The sequence below is a fragment of the Acanthopagrus latus genome, chromosome 16, assembly GCF_904848185.1.
Source record: "Acanthopagrus latus isolate v.2019 chromosome 16, fAcaLat1.1, whole genome shotgun sequence".
Classification (NCBI taxonomy): domain Eukaryota; kingdom Metazoa; phylum Chordata; class Actinopteri; order Spariformes; family Sparidae; genus Acanthopagrus; species Acanthopagrus latus.
This window is the reverse complement of record NC_051054.1, coordinates 108379-125223: the sequence shown is the minus strand read 5'-3', so window position 1 is coordinate 125223 and position 16845 is coordinate 108379. Positions and strand designations below refer to the sequence as shown.

Sequence of the window (16845 nt, the reverse complement as noted above, 5' to 3'; positions counted from 1 at the left end):
CACAGACTGAGTCATTACGGCTCCACCTGCTGCACAGACTGAGTCATTACGGCTCCACCTGCTGCACAGACTGAGTCATTACAGCTACTCACTGATCTTTGATCACCGCAGTTAAGTCTGTGAACTAAACATCAAACTATGAATCCAGATCACACATGGATCAGATCACACCATGTCTGTTTGTAACACTACTAGCGGTATTCACCTGTGTACATCTGTAGTAGTAGTATTTACCTGTGTACATGTCCACCAGAGAGTCCCTGAGCTCCTTGCTGGGCGTCCAGGCTGACAGACTGGTCTCCAGTGAAGTCTCTGAACTGGTTCGTCTGAAAACACAAATCAGTTTCACATCAGAAACAGTGACACAGATCAGAGGAAGTGATTGATCCTGGATCAGATCTACTAACTCTTACATGTTAGAAGAGCAGCAGAACAACACACACACACACACACGTACACACACACAGGTTAAACACATTCAGTTTCCAGTCAGACCGGTAAACTGACTGACTCTCCAGCAGAGTCGTCAGGCTGAGTTCAGTGCCTCGGGTCACATGATGTCCTGCAGCTGACTGGTTGTTTATTCTGTACCACCCTGTGACGCTTTACCCAGAATTCCTCTGTGCTCAAATGATGATCCAGATCACATTCACAACGGCGATCGATAATCAGTTTAATGTTCAATTTCTCACACATACTGTGTTAGTATTATCATTTAGCATTAAATGTGACGTCATCAACAAACCAGTCAGTGTGGAATCACAAAACCACATACAGAGTCTCCGGTACAATTCTGACCTGTCTGATTTGTTGATCAGTTGCTGTTGCAGGCTGCTGATCTTCTTCTTTGCTCTACGCAGAGCAAACTGAACATCTTCAGCTCTGCTCGACGCCATCAACACACCACCTCACAGAAAACACACCACACACACCATGGCAACCAGCAACCTCTCCAGGTCACACAAATGGAGAAGGGCTGTGATTGGCTGACAGCCAGAAACTCTGAACTATCAGCAGGTGAAATATTGATGAGCTCACAGCACCAGGTGGCTCAGGTGAGTCAGGGTGCTGATCCTTTCTGTTAAAGACTGAATAAAGATGTTTAATGTTTACTGCATCATCATATCAATTGAGTATTGTGAATATCTGTTTGTGAATTTGATGTTTCAAACATGTAATGACCGATCAATATTAAATTAAATCCTCCAGCTCTGACATCACATTGTGGGTGTGTTCTATAAATAAATTCCCAGTCTGCGATCAATAAAGTAATTCCATTCTATTCTGATTGGTTGTCTATAATAACCGCAGAAGAAGACACACTGAAGACACATATTGATTATTTCAGCTGATTTATTCTTGATCATTTTACAAACACTAATCCCAACACCATAACTACTGGAACAGGGAAACCAATTCTTTTATTTTGTCTGAACACTGAAACATTTGAGTTTGACATCAGAAGATGAATGTGAGACAGCAGATCAGCATGTCAGCTTTCTATTCCAGGTACTTCCATCCAGATCTGTTACATCTGTTGTTAACTTTTAGGTGAGCAAATGTTCAGGAACAAAGACTATAACAGATTAGTGTGAAACAATACTTGTTCATTCAGTCTCCTTCTGCAGGTAAAAATCTCAACATGTTAATAAGTCTGGAGATTCTCTTCAGTCTGAGACCGTCTTCTCTCCTCTGATGGACTCCTTGGTTGTTTTGCGTTCTGGGTCGTTGTCTTGCTGCACAATCAAGGATCTCGTGGTCTGTTTGGTTCCATCGGTCTTTACACTGGCAGACAGAAAGGTTCTGTAGACTTCTGAGCTTATTTAGCTGCAGCAGCACGTGTGACATCATAAATGAAGCTCAATGAGCCCGTCCGAGAAGAAGCCATGCAGCCGAGCCATCACCTCCGCCATGTTTCACAGATCAGCTTGTGTGTTTGGGATCCTGAGCAGATGCTTCCTGTCTCATCACATTACACTTTCCATCACTTTGGTAAAATTCATCTTAGTCTCATTGGACCATGACACTTTGTCCCAGAACTTCTGAGCCTTGTGTTTGTACTTTTTGTCAAATTCCAATCTGGCCTTTCTGTTCTTATTGCTAATGAGTGATCTGCCTTCGATCTATGTTTACAGACTAAGGGGAGAGACTCTGCATCACTCCTCTTGCTATGTTGTTAATCAGATAACCATGTATGGAAGCACTACCTCCTGCAGCTGTAAGAGAGAATTTGAACATTGGGGAAGACTCGTTAGAACTCTGTGCAGATAGACGTTATGTTATTTTGCTCCTCCAAGATCTTGTTCTATAAACTATCTCAACGTAAGTCGTCGGTGTCTCCGAGACCTCTTCATCGCTCCTGAACTGTCCAGTGAGCCGAAATTCCACAACACTCTCAGCCTCAATTGCTGGCTTTTCTCCAATAGACAGCTCCCCGGGTTTCATGTTGGTTACACCTTTTTAACTACAAATGCACTCTGCAAAGACAAAACCCAGAGCTGAAACTGAGAGTAGACATTCAACACTTTTTATTATTATCTAATAGGACACACCTTGGCAGCAAAAACCACCTGTCAGTCACATGTTCCCATCATTTTGCTCACTTTAAAATTAAGTGGGTTCAAACAAAAGGTGTTATAGTTTTTGCTACGTTTTTTAATACACTGCGATGTAAAATACCTGCAAATGAAAGCTGACATACTGATCTCTTGTCTCATATTCATCTCTCTCGTGTACAGATAAAATAAAGGAATTGACCTCGCTGTTCCAATAGTTATGACTATGACAGTTATAACTGTAAGTCTTATGATAAATGTTGTCATGTCTTCTGTGCCTCCGCATCCTGCAGCAGTTTGTCCAACAAGACGACATCCACACGATGTTTCATAACAAACTGCCCGTTCAAATGGAAGACAGGTATGTCCCATCTGTACCTGTCGAACCACAAGCTGTTCTCTGGGACGGTGATGTCCACCTGCTGCAAGACAAACTGTACACAGACAGACAGGTCAGAGACAGAGACAGGAGTGGAGACAGATAGACACTCTGATCAGACCTGGTTAGTAATCTGATTACAGTGTTCGGATCTCAGTCCATCTGAGTGACCACTTGTGATGTGATGTCACTTCCTGCTCTGTGTGAAACAAACATGTCCATCACTGAGACAAACAGACTCCATGTTTCTACTCAAAGACAGAAAGTAGTTCATGTAGAACATATGCTGAATTATCATGAAGGTCCAAATAATGCAGAATGAGTCAGAGACAGAGTTTCACAGAGTTTATAAAGTGTCTCCAACTCAACAACTCACTAAACTGACACATTTGTTAAGGGAGTCTGGTGATGTTGAGGTTACTCAATGGTTGGATCAGTTGAAAAGACTGTGTGTTTATACAACAGCTACTGCTGACATCAGCAGGTTAACAAACATGTAATTTACATCACAGTGAAGAAGTTTTATTGTTGGTCTCACCCGGTGTCTGAATGGCTCCAGCACTTCTTTAGCTTCATCACACAGAGGACATGGATCCTAGGGACACATTTTACATTATTATGTATTATCTTTAAATACACAGACTGAAAATATAAATGTAATCACTGGAAAATTCAAATACACAACACAACATTCAGAGTCACATAAACTGAATAAACATCATCACTTCCCTCTCTCTTCAAAATAAAAGCATCTATAATGATGATTTTTAACAATGAGCACAGTAGCGAAGAATTGTTAGTTTGCAGATTTCACATCAATACTAACTGTAAATGAAACACTAACAGATGATGATGAAGATGATGGTGAGTCAGACATTGTGAAGACAGACACCAGGTGTTATTGTTACCTTAGTAAAGAGAGTGAGAGTGGGTAAAGTGTTGGTAGAAAACAGGCGGAGGAGCTGCACAGCTGCAGGTCGACTCAGAGGAAGAGTCTTCAGGAAAAACATTTCATCTGAGAACAAACACACAAACAAATTGTTACTAACCTTTAGATCATCCACAGGGCTGCCAGCCGACCAATCAGAGCAGGAGGGAGGACAACGATGAAATAAGAGATGTACTGATGGTACATAAAAATGTCCTTTATTATCTCCTCATTTCCTTCACTTGTGACCTTTCCTTGCCTGTCAGTCTTTTCACTGAGGACGGTACGGAGGAAATCCACAAGCACCTTGTGTACAGAATTACGTTATCTATAGATGTACAGCCTGGTCACAGCCAGAGTACATCTGGCTGTTTAACAGCTGAATGAGGTGTTTTCGCTGTGGCGTTAGTTATCAATAGCAAACTGCTTTAATGTGAAAGGGTGTCTGTCATGGCAGCCATCAGATCCTGTCAGTGATATATAACAGCTGGCACACTTCACCCTCCTGTCACCATGACGATCACGCCCCCTTAAGGGTGAAATTGAAAAATTTAGCAAATTGCAGAAACTAGCAGTGTCTTGTCTTAATGCTGCTCTGTGTCAAACAATAAAACTAACCCTAACCCTAACCGCTTATTATTTCTTTAGTGGTCTCAGTTTCATCCCGACTGTGAATGACAGAGGATGAAACTATAAAACAATCGACACAAGTCTATCTGTGACAAACATCTAATTAATCGCTGAGTGTATGACGTGTGTGCCGATTGTGTTGGTAGATGGACGTGAATCAGGAAAGACTCAGTGACTTTGTAACTACAGTTTGTACTGTGAAAACACATGATGTTCCCATAAAACAGCTGCTTTTAGAATGGAGTTTGGTTTGACAGTCTGTCCTCGAGCTGAATTCACATAAACTGAGCTGAGACATGAAAAATGACTCCGTACACACATTCCAACACACACACACACACACACACAAATATACACACACATTAAGATACACACATTCCAACACACACACACACAAATATACACACACATTAAGATACACACATTCCAATACACACACACACACACACACACATTAATATATACACACATTAAGATACACACATTCCAATATACACACACCTTAATGTATACACAGAAACACAAACACAGAGCTAGTCAGTATTTAGTTTAAAATCACACAGTTAGCCTGTGAGCTAATGTTGGCTAATGTTTTAGCTGCACAGTTTCGTCTCTCCAGTCACCGGTTCGACGAACCCGGACCTGCTGGTAAACTCACCGAATCCTGCCGAACTGTCCCGGTTCTGTCCTGTAGAGAACCGCTCTGAAATCTTCTCGTTCCGGAGATGAAATAAGTTTCTGTTAAAGTTTGGGGCCCAGGAGAGCGTGAAGGCTTCTTCTTCTTCTTCTTCTTCTTCTTCTTCTTCAGACCAGAGTTGAAGCTGCATGCCGCCACCTGGTGTCTCTTCAGTGTGTAACATCGTGACTTTATTTCTGGATACACCTTTGGTGAGTGTGTGATGTCTCTGACGGACGTGTGTGTCGTCATCTTAAACTAAATAACATCTTCTTTACATTTAAGCGTCTGAGCTCAGCAGCAGGTAGATGTTAGCTTCTTCAGGGTTAGAGTACCATCTTTACTTTTATTCTAACTTTTCAATTTTTCTTTTTGTTTGTAGAAAAATCATTTCGGCTTTTATTTCAATATATTTTTAGGGAACACAGTTAGTGGCTAGTGCTGATACACCACATTCATGGTGTTATCGTTCCAGTCCCTAATTTCACTGCATTTCTTCATCATTCCCATGTAGATAGGTTGGCCTTTTGTGTTCCTCTATCATCTCCCATAGGACTTCAATACAGCTGTCAACACAGTCTGGCACCAAACATTCAGTGATGTCATGGCCCTTCCTTCTTCTGTAAGTTCCTTGCCTGGGACCAGGTACACTTCTGAACTAACCCCCTTGACAAGCACTGAAGTCCATCAACAACACTCAGCTCAGGTTGATCCTGAGCTGATCCTCCTGACTGCCTCGTCCAAATGTTTCCAGTGTTTCCTACATGAAGAACATGAGAGTCCTGAGATGATCCTGTGTGTCGTCACTCTGAGCTTCTGTTCTATACAAACAGCTCTATTCAGTGACTCACAGACGACTCTTTCCTTCAAAGTGACCAGTTTTAAAGAAGTTTTTACCTTTTTAAGAACTAGAAACACAACGATCATCTGACTGACACATTTATAAACATCTTAAATATCTTTCCCTGTTTTTATATCCCGAAATTTCCCAGCTTGGGATCAATAAAGTCTACCTATCTATCTATCTATCTATCTATCTATCTATCTATCTATCTATCAATCTGTCTGTCTGTCTGTCTGTCTGTCTGTCTGTCTGTCTATCGATCGATCTATCTATCTGTCTGTCTATCTATTGATCTATCTATCTAATTTGTTTTGTCAGATTAAGTTGAAAAAAGAAAACATGAAATCCATCAAAGAACTTAAAAAGTAAATTGTCAACAGTCAATCATCCAATCAAAACAGAGAATAACAAATAAATCAATAGAGTTTCTTTGTATTTTTATTTTCACACTTTAACAAACATTCAGACTGTGCAAATGAATCAAATGAGTCGATGAATCCACACTGAAAAACTCAGAGGCCACAGAGGAACTCCAGCAGACCCACTGGACCTGAGACTGGACTCTACTGGGCCCTGTGGGAGAATCTCCTGTGTATAGTTACTACTGGATCCTGTTGGTTTCTACTGATCTTTACAGATTTTCAGAGCTCCTCTGTGGCTGCCATGGATTTCCCAGCATGCCTTGGTAAACAAGAAAAAAAACAGGAAGTAAAGCTCGATGCACGGCATCAGTAATGAGCAGCAACAATGTTCTTGCTGCAGCAGCCATGTTGGCTCTGAGTGATATCACCACGGTGATGTCATGGTAACACTGATCCATTCACACAAACACACACACGCAGTTCTGTAGTCCATTCGCTAATCAAAAGAGGACCCGCCCTTCGGTCTCTGTAAAGTTCATTCTGATTGGCTGCTTCCTGTCTGTCTCTTCTTCTTCTCTGTCTGTCTGTATCGCTCTCAGAAAAGACGAACGGCCCGATCCTTCCCATCTGCCTTTGCTCTGCTGGGTGTGGACAGGTGAGCTGATCTCAGGCCAGCGAGTCACAACGTCATGGGTCGAGGAGGTCAGACGTATCCACCGTAACCTTCAGATTGATCAATTGAACCACATAATGATTAGTTTCTAAACAGATATCTGTAAATAGTCAGCTGAGCCCAGCAGGTGTGTCTCACCTTGATGAAGATGGTGTCGTCTTTGATGTAGCTGCCTGTCTCCAGGACGCTCTGAGACACAAAGAGAGGACAGCCGGAGGCGATGTTCATCTCTGCTGCAGGACGTCTGAAACTGCTGCTGTTCGGGTCGGGCTTAAAGGCATCAGCCAGGTGTTTCCTGGACGGACCCTGGTCCATCAGCATCAGGGTCACCTGACAGAGAGACAGATAGTCAGACAGGTCCATCAGCATCAGAGGCTGTTCAGACTTGCTATCACCATCTGTCCTCAGTGACCAGAGTTAACCAGGACAGAGCCGTGTAGTAACCAGTCGGTTCAGCAGTCAGTAACCAGTCGGTTCAGTAGTCAGTAACCAGTCGGTTCGGTAGTCAGTAACCAGTCGGTTCAGCAGTCAGTAACCAGTCGGTTCAGCAGTCAGTAACCAGTCGGTTCGCTAGTCAGTAACCAGTCGGTTCAGCAGTCAGTAACCAGTCGGTACCTTCTGTTTAAAGGGCCAGGGTAGCAGGGCGTCGTACTCGCCCCTCATCACCACAAAGAACAGCGACAGGTGTGTCCCTTTGCCCATCCCGTCTCCGTTTAGGTAGACACGAGCGCACATCTTGTACCCGAAGTACCCGGTGTAAAATGGCTGCGAGTACAGCGACAGTGTCTTCGCCGCTACTGCCTCTTGTTTCCGTCTCTTGTAATCACGAATCTTCCAGATCAGAGTCCCATTGTAGCTCGCCGTCTCCAGTACCTGGAAACGCAGGTCCATGTCGGCCAATCGGATGTCATGGACACTCAACATGTCGTCATGGCGATTCAGCTGAGTCTCCAGGGAAGCTGCGGAAAGGAGGAAATTCATCAGTCCCTGATCTAATACCGGACCTAATACCTTTGCAACTTGCATCTGACCTCTGCAAAAAATCCCCAGACCTCTCCAACACATAGGTGTGGTTGGCAAAGGAAAAAAAAAAGAAGGAAAATGTACGACTCCTCTGTTTCTCTCTTTACATTAATTTTGTCCTGTTGTCGGCTTCAGCTAAGAAAGAAACAGTTCGCCTCACATGTCCAAAATTCCTAGAAAATTCCACAGTGTTTCCCCTAGATTTTTTGGTAGCAGTGGTGCCTCGCTTTGGTAACCTAGCAACACTAGGGCATGCCCCCCCCCCAGAAGAAAATTTTGAAAAATAAGCCTTTAAATGGTGACGACATTACACTACATGGCGACTAAAAAATTCATTTTCAGAATTTCAGAATCAGATTCTAAGACATGAGACAAAATAGTGTAGAAGCTGACATCGCTGCTTGAAAAAATGTTAACCTCTGTAACATTAGAGAACTTTTTTACCATTATTTTCTTTATTATATATTTTTTTTTTATGGAAACAGAATCTGTTTCAGAAGTCAGTGGGCCACATGACATGGAAGCTACTGATATTCATATAAAATAGAGGAAGCACTAAAATACAATAACAATAGTCTCATACATCCAGTTTACTAATACAATCTGCTGCTGGTTTGGAGTCACTGGGCCACATGACCTGGAAGATTTCGAAAAAACTGCAACAAATTAGTACTAATATATTTATGCTAAGTAATTTAATGACGGTCCCTAAATCAGCCTGAGTGATTCAGCGCGAGGCTCTGGGAGGTGAGCTAACGTCCTCCTGCTGCTCACACTGGAGGAACATCAGTAAAGTCGTGGCTGGACCCGAGTGAATATCCAACCTGAAACTAACTTCACTTTGGTTTGATGACTCACCTGTTGCAGCCTTTGAACAGGATGACGAGGATTTCAGTCACTCAACTTGAACGGTGACTTGTAGAAATTATACAAATAGCAGTAATGACAATAATAATCGATTTCAAGAAAACTTAAGGTGTAGTGCTTTCACTGTGTGCAACTTAAATCCTCCCGTGATATTACAATTTTTTTTTTGGCGGCGGCAGTGCTGAAAATCCGTGTTCCCAGGACACGTTGGAGTGACTAAGTCACTCCAACGTGTCCTGGGAACGCCTTGGGATCCTCCGGAGGAGCTGGAGGAAGCGTCCGGGGAGAGGGAAGTCTGGGCGTCCCTGCTCAGACAGCTGCCCCCGCGACCCAGCCCCAGATAAACGGAAGAAAATGGATGGATGAATGGATGGATGGATAGCACTGAAAATCCAGCAGCAGAATGCATATGGGGGAAACACCGACACATCATCACCTTCGATTGCAGGCTCTTTGGTGGAGCTCTGCTTTGAATGAAGTTCTGTTGTGACAAATGAATGGACTACTTGCGGAGTGACTTGAAGACATGAATCATAGGCACGCTGACAGCAGTAAGTGGTCATTATGACCCGAGCCTTGTGCAACCCGTCCCCACACCCCAAAAAAAAACCAAAAAGAAACCTTGATTTACGGATTTGCATGATTTACAAAAGCCCCATTTTCAGGTCTGAAAAGCTGAATTTCCGGATTTATCCGAAAGAATCACACCCCTGCAACTATACCTCTGATATGTGGAACTTGTCCCAAGACCTGAGCAACTAGTCTCTTGACCTCTTCAACTTGTTCCAGACCTCTGCCACTAGTCTATACCTCTATAACTTGTCTTCTGATCTCTGCTAGTCCCCAAACTTGGGCAACTAGTTCATAGTGTGTGTTCTGACCCAGAGTATGTGTTGTGGATCCAGTCCCGCTGCGTCCCCCCTGTTCCAGAGCATTTAGTCGTGTCCGGACATTCTCCAGCGTTCCTCTCAGGGTCTCCACCTCGTCTCTGAGCAGACGGAGAGAACGAAGCTCCAGCTCCACCTCCAAAAGCTTCTCTGAGTGAGAACTCATCAGTTTCTGTAGGAGGAGAAAGATGATGACTGTCCAGGTGTCGTAGAGGAACCCCTCATTTCATACCTGACACTAATGAGGATGTGCCTCCAGTTTTTGGTATCTATCACTGGTGTCAATGTTTAAATCCCACCTTTAGTGTTAATTGTTTCCATCCACTTTTAAAACATGAAGGTTCACATTTCAACATACTGCATACAGTACTGTACAAGGTTCAGTCCTGCACCACATACAGTACTGCAGTACCACATGTTAAGCCCTCACAGTAATGAAATCTGTTATCAAAGTGTATTGTCTTGCTTTGTAGGATTAGTTTTACCTGCATGGTGGCCAGTTTCTGCTCCATCTGTCGATTCTTCTCTCTCAGCTCATCATTCTGGTTCTCCAGCTCAGAAACACGGCCGCTGAGACCAGGAAGCAACTTATACCTCTCTAACAGCTCACCTTTAACATCCTCCACCTGGAGATATAAATAGGGTTTAGTCAGGTAAACTTAGGTAAACACTGAACCTAGTGCTATGGTTGCTATGTTTACCTTGTTTTCTAATGAGGAGTTTCGGTTTGCCATCATTCTCAAATGTTCGGCTGCGAAGGTGGACTCATGTTGCCTCATGTCCTGATTCAGACCCTGAATCATATGACATTCAGTTATTGTAGAATTCAGACTATTATATATATATATATATATATATATACACACACACACACACACACACACACACACAGTATGCAGTATATACATTACGTACAGTATACAGTATAAACAGTACGCAGCATATCCATCTAACAACGGTACACTTGCACTCAGAAGAGGAAGCACATGAAGAAGTAGAGGAAGACGAAGACTTACCTTGAAGGTGCAGCCATATCGATGGAACTGACAGCTCACCTGAGCTTTGGGACAATCATGTTGATGATTTGACAGCTGAAAAAAAAAACCTAAACAATCAGTATGAGCAATATTCACTGCTGTTGTGAAACTCAAACACATGGCTCTGATTGGATGTCGTCAGATAAACTGGATCAGTACCTCACTGCGTGGCAGAGAGGAGAAGGTGCAGTGGTTTGGACACGACACTGGAAATGCTGGACATACCGTCTCTTTGTGTTTCTGAAATCAGACAGACACTTCATGTTCTTCATCCTCTAGACCTCTACAACTAGTCCTCAGACATCTACAACTAGTCTATGTGCAGGTGGGTCAGCAGGGATGTCAGCAGTGATGTCATGAGTTACCTGTAGGTCAGTCAAAGGCATCTTGATCATGCAGAACTCGCAGCTGGTCTCTCTGTGTTTACATTTCCAGCTCAGGTGATCTGGAATCTCTTTCCTCATCATTCGCTCTTTACATTTACCCAACGGACAGGGAACCTCAAAGAACGGACACACATTCAGGTGGTCCTGCATATAGGTAAGTGAGAGACAGACAGGTAGTGTCAACATAAAACATTTATATAGATCACCCGACAGCCAATCAGAGATCAGGATTCTGAATGAACACATTTTTTTCCTCACAGGTATCTGCTGCAGACTCATCTGCTCCTGACAGCCGTTAGCTTCACTGCGACAGTAAACCTTCAGCGCCATGATCTCCCGCTGGCAGCAAATGTCTCTGAAGATCTGAAACACAATCACAAACTGATCAATAATCAATCAATCGTTGATGACAACTTCATCTCTATTGTGATGTTACATCCTGCCTACCTTGTCTTTGAACAGACGTTCATTGTCAGCTGGACATACCGGGTTTGGACGACTGCAGGAGGAGAAAAGAGAAAAGTCTGACCTGTTACATGATGATGCTGATTCAAACCTTGTCAGGTGAATCTCTTTAAACAGCTGGCAGACGAGAAGGATTTAAGTCTTTAAAAACAGGACATGAGAAAAAGGCAAAGTGAAATATGGGTCTGATATTATTCTTTCAGTCTACATCTGGAAACCACTTCCTGTCTACCTGTCTGTCTCTCACTGTGTGTGTCTCACCTGAGGATGTCGCTGATGCAGCTCTGACAGAAGCGGTGACCACACTCAGTCTGACGGGGCTGACACAGGACCAGCCTGCAGGCCTCGCAGCAGTATTTACCTTCCGGAGTCTCTACAAAATGATCTCTGAATCCTCCATGAAGAGGCAGGAAACCTGCCGGGACACCTAAGTAAAGACACATCTGAGTTCAGAACACCAAAGTACAGACACAGTTTGGTCAGCTGGTGGATGTTCGATGAACTGCAGCATGACTGTTTACCTTGTGAAGCAGCACAATCACTTGGAGGCCAGGGATTGGTTGGGCGGTGAGAGGGAGGGACCACTGAGAGGGGCGTGGCCAGGGAGGGCGCCACCTGCTGGAGGGGAATCTGCACCTCCCTCCCGTCAGCACTCCTGCCCGCTGACATGACCTGAAGGAGGAGGAGGGGGAGGAGTTAAAGACTAAATTCAGACTAGAGCTTAGATTGGGCCCAAAAAAGTCAAGACCAATGCAACCCGATCCTGTGCACGTTGAGTCCGAGCCCGACCCAGGCCGACACATTAACTGCAATTATGAGCCTGAGCCCGATTTAAAACCGACAATTTTTTAACACGTGGGCTGTTATAACTGACGTTCTCAACCACAATTCTGAGTTGTTTGAACTACAAAAATCTGTTTTCGAATTATCTTAACGAATAAGGCAACAAGTGCTGCACTTAATGCCCTCGACAAAGCCAACATGTCGTCACTGCCCACGACTTGTTTTAAAATGGGTCCATACCTCCAACTTTCCTCCAAACTAGCTCAAAGATAATTCTCCTGCTTTTATTTTTTCTTTACATCTTAAAGCTCTACGCAAGCTACACAATCAGTGATGCCGGTAACCCATTGGTGATTGGTTCTGGGTATGAGCTCAGTCTGCACATGCTCAGTGGAGGGCAACAGAGGGGCGTGGCCTATGACTTAATCACCAGTCAGGTGACATGTTCCGACACTTTAAGCCAACACTTGTTTTCCGGTCAGTAATTAACCTTTATTAACACACACACACACACACACACAGATGTTTCATAAAGTGTGAAAGATTTGATGATTTTACTGTTTCTAAGTTGGGATCTTTTTTTAAAGTTGAAATAACACCTGAAGCTGCAGGTGAGTCAGAGTGAAGCAGGTGATGAAATCCAGCTGACAGACGATTATTATTAAATCTGTTAATTAATTAAAGTTTCATCCATCCATTGTCTGTAACCACTTCATCCCTTTTTATGGGGTTGCAGGGGTTGCTGGAGCCGATCCCAGCTGTCTCTGTGCGAGGGTGCAGACACAGGGAGAACATGCAAACTCCACACAGAAAGGTCCAGCGATCGGGAATCGAACCCAGGACCTTCTTGCAGTGAGAACACAAAGTCATGCCACAGAATCAGCTGTTGAATAAACACAAACACACACACACACACACACACACACACACACACACACACACACACACACACAAACAGACCAAACAGAAACACCTCACTTCCTGTCAGCTGTGGGGATGCTAGGGGTTTTTCCATTGACTGCATCATTAACACAGACATACACGATCAGGAGACTGAAAATCTCTGATTTCTTGACTTGACAAACTTCAAAATACCAGAAAATAAGAGAATAATTTGAAAGAAGTCAGACGTGGATAAATAAATGTGAATCAGATGATTAACAGGACAACTCAGTGGAAACTTTATAGACTCCATTGACATTTTTTACATCATTACTACAGAACTTGTAAAAGAGATGAATGAAGGAACAACAACAGCAGACTTAAATCATGACTGAGCTCTCAGAAACAGAAACTGTTTCAGCAGCAAAGGGGTTTTCCTCCAACACACAACAGAGCAACAGAAACTACAGCCTGAAAACTGATTAATAATGTTGAGACTGTCTGACCGACAGACGAGCTACAGCAAACAGCTGTTGTAGAAGAAACAACATAACAATGTAAAGATAATCAATGAATCTATTTTTGTCTTCAGCGGCTAAAATTTGATCAATCGAGTTTGAAATGTTTTCAAAATACTAAATTTTAAGCAAACACCTGAAAATACACATCTTGTTGTTATGAAAAATGATATGAAATGAAAAATCCAGAGCTGAAACCATATTTTGATTAGCTGACCAACAGTATTGATAACTTATTAAAACAAAACAAAACAAAACATCAAATTCATCTGCTCGTTATTTTCTCGATCAATCATTCACTCATAATGCTGTGCGACACTGTCAGCTGAACTGTTGGAGCGGTTTATGAATGTGTAAAGAAGATCTGGAGTTGATTTTTGTCCATAATGAGCTCTCATCAACAGGACTGAAGAAAAAGTTATTGATTAATTAACAGTCAATAATTTAATCCACAATCATCTAGAGCTCGTGGCTTCACTCGTCAGAGGATGATGGTTCTTGCAGATCATGTCAGAGTGATCATTTAAAGGATAAAGCCGCTTTTAGAGCAGTTACTGCGACAACAACAGGATCTATAAAACCTGTCTGTGAAGACAGATGAGGACAGGAGGGACACCAGATGTCTCTCCGCCTCGAGAGTCTCTCAAGTCAACCTGACGGGAGACCGAATACGACGACGTGGAGGCTCGAGCTTGGAGTCAGAGATCCTCCGTCACTGGTTCAGAGACAACTTAAACACCACAAAGGAAGTCATCTTCTTCTCTTCTTTTGTCTGTTTCCTCTTTTTCTGTGCAGACTGGAAGAGGCAAAGGTTTTATCAGAATCAAGGTTCAAAACCACCACAGGCTCTCAGGAACACCATGTCCAGCCGTTAACAGTGAGGGAACAAATAAAGTTTGGATTTGTTTTGAACTGTGTCAGGAAAAGATCAGTTTTAAGATGAAGAAAGTCTCAGTTTGTCATGGACCTGTTGAAGTTTGGAGGTATGTGATTTTAAAGAGACACAATCAGTAAGTGGCGCTGTTGGGTTCAAAGCTCTCTGAGCCTGGTAGAGTCGCCCTGAATATCAGCAGCTCACAGAGGTTGGCGGCCATGTTTGTCATTCATTGAGCGCTTTAACAAAAACTAGAAGATACCACAAACAGTGATTTTCTAAAGTGAAATCATATTTAAGATTTGATAAACATCATGAGTGTTATTCATGGTACTATTCAAACAGTTTCAAACTTTATTTGTCTCTCAGTGTTTACAACCAGACTCTTCTGTCTAAGAGAAGGTCCAGTGGCAGGAACCCGAAGAAAAAGACTTCAGCTTCCTGCGGAGGTTACTGGGGACACGATTAAAGGCGAGACCTCCGATACTGAACGGAAAAGTACAATAACACGTGACGCAGCACGTTAGCTCACCAAGCTAATCAATAATAACTGTTTAGATCTTCATGAATGAACGATACACCGAACCAGTGTCCTGTTGACGAGCAGGAGGTCACAGGTCAAGAACAAGCAGGGCAGGATTTGGACTCGATCAACGTGGCAACAGACAACAAACAGTTAAATGAAGACAAATAATAACAAGTGTGACAAACACTGAACACAGTGACTGAGAGGGAAACTAATACAGATCAATAAACTGATCACACGTCTGTCCAATCAAACATCTTCACAGAAGATATAAACCCCGTCAAGACATCTGTTCACTTTACTTTACCTAATAATATTAACATTAATGACAGTAGATCAATATCCAGTCTCCTGTAACACTCAACATACATGCTGTGTATATATTGATCCATATATACTGATCATTATATTCTGACTGTGTTCAGTCAACTGATCATCGGTTAAACTGTAAACCTTAAATTAAAACCTGACTTAAAACATAATCATTCACTCTGTCACTCTGGGTTTGATTTCTCAGGTCTGAGTATCTCATTATATTTCACTGATCTATTCTTCATGTATTGATTGAGTATTGACTGATAGGTTATTGATTAATGACTGGTTATTTCTTCCTCTGACTGCTTCACTCTGCACTGATATAAACACACTGACTGCCCATGCTAACTGTTAGCTTCTTGTTTCTCTGCTGTTTGTTCAATAAAGATCATTTTAGTTTAAACACACACACACACACACACACACACACACACACACACACACACACACACACACACACAGCTAGCTGTAGCATCTCTTGTGTTTCTCTCCGTTACAGAAGCTAGCAGTGCTACCGTGTTCCCCCAGCTCCTGTCAGGCTCTCCACAGGTTCTGTTCTGGTTCTGTGGAGGTTCTACCCTCTGTGGACTCACATGAATCTCCTGCTCAGGGCCCACTGCTCAGCTCAGCAGCTCCTCGGCTCGGTGGACTGTCTCCGGGATTCAAACCATCAACCCGCCGGTGCCGCGGAGCCTCCAGGCCTCAGACGGACTCCTCATGGTCCGAGTTCAGGTTCAGGGTTCTGCGGGCCGTACGGGTTCTGTCGGTCCTGTCTGAGAGAGAGAAGTCACTGGGATCCAGTTAACAGATCCAACGGGGAGGACTGGGCTGATCACACTGGAAACCCCCTCCGCTGCTTCCGCCCAGGAAATCCCCCAGCTGCCCGGGGAGACCGCCGGCCACCAGGGGCGCTGTTTACTGGAGCCCGCCGGCCCCCGTGTGTGTGTGTGTGTGTGTGTGTGTGTGTGCTCTAAATAAACATGTTTCTGAAAGAAAATAGAAAATGTATTGAAGTGATAAAATTAGCTGTTGCTTCTCACGGAGGATTCTGACCAAATGTAACTTAATACTGAATTAGGAACTTTAAAAACTACTGATCAGTGAATGTTTTATTTATGGTAAATTACTTTGTTTCAACATCACATGGAGACAGAAAAGCTGATCGGTGCTGATGAAGCTCTTCACACATCATCTCATTCATGTTTTGATCATACATTTGGTTAAAATTCATTGTG

The 16845-nt window shown here is 43.1% G+C and overlaps 3 protein-coding genes across 4 annotated transcripts in view; all 3 read right to left on the bottom strand.

Moving 5' to 3' along the window:
• The window catches only part of mipol1 (mirror-image polydactyly 1), a 44987-nt gene extending 44033 nt beyond the window's left edge, over positions 1-954 (bottom strand). The window contains exons 1-2 of one of the 2 annotated variants that reach the window (XM_037072149.1): positions 799-954; positions 235-326 (exon numbers count right to left, since the gene is read on the bottom strand). In XM_037072149.1, coding sequence (XP_036928044.1) covers positions 235-326; positions 799-896 — 190 coding nt within the window. In that variant the 5' untranslated portion in view covers positions 897-954. The remainder of the gene's footprint in view (positions 1-234; positions 327-798) is intronic. The other variant, XM_037072150.1, reaches the window with a different exon arrangement.
• Positions 955-1335: 381 nt separating this feature from the next.
• c16h5orf63 (chromosome 16 C5orf63 homolog) lies at positions 1336-5367 on the bottom strand. Its single transcript, XM_037072154.1, has 4 exons — positions 5151-5367; positions 3843-3949; positions 3473-3529; positions 1336-2989 (listed from the first exon to the last, which is right to left on the bottom strand). Exons 1-4 carry the CDS (start codon positions 5350-5352, stop codon positions 2819-2821), a joined length of 537 nt encoding a protein of 178 aa, XP_036928049.1. The 5' UTR covers positions 5353-5367; the 3' UTR covers positions 1336-2818.
• A 1065-nt stretch (positions 5368-6432) lies between these two features.
• Positions 6433-16601, bottom strand: traf3 (TNF receptor-associated factor 3). The gene is made up of 14 exons (XM_037072148.1): positions 16204-16601; positions 12234-12384; positions 11974-12139; positions 11695-11746; positions 11506-11610; positions 11227-11391; positions 11021-11101; positions 10841-10915; positions 10526-10618; positions 10310-10450; positions 9819-9996; positions 7663-8006; positions 7186-7377; positions 6433-7097 (listed from the first exon to the last, which is right to left on the bottom strand). Exons 2-14 carry the CDS (start codon positions 12379-12381, stop codon positions 7062-7064), a joined length of 1776 nt encoding a protein of 591 aa, XP_036928043.1. The 5' UTR covers positions 12382-12384; positions 16204-16601; the 3' UTR covers positions 6433-7061.
• Positions 16602-16845: the final 244 nt, after the last annotated feature.

Bases quoted from the DNA above. Each gene is read 5' to 3' on its own strand.
- traf3 (XM_037072148.1), bottom strand. From the start codon at position 12,381: ATGTCAGCGGGCAGGAGTGCTGACGGGAGGGAGGTGCAGATTCCCCTC. The intron at 11,102-11,226 runs GTAACTCATGAC...GTCTGATTTCAG, and splicing joins TGCCTTTGACTGACCTACAG to AAACACAAAGAGACGGTATG. The intron at 7,378-7,662 runs GTACCGACTGGT...TCTCTCTGTCAG, and splicing joins CCTGGCCCTTTAAACAGAAG to GTGACCCTGATGCTGATGGA.
- c16h5orf63 (XM_037072154.1), bottom strand. From the start codon at position 5,352: ATGTTACACACTGAAGAGACACCAGGTGGCGGCATGCAGCTTCAACTC. The intron at 3,950-5,150 runs GTGAGTTTACCA...GTTTGTTCTCAG, and splicing joins GGACAGTTCGGCAGGATTCG to ATGAAATGTTTTTCCTGAAG. The intron at 3,530-3,842 runs GTAACAATAACA...ATGTGTCCCTAG, and splicing joins CTCTCACTCTCTTTACTAAG to GATCCATGTCCTCTGTGTGA.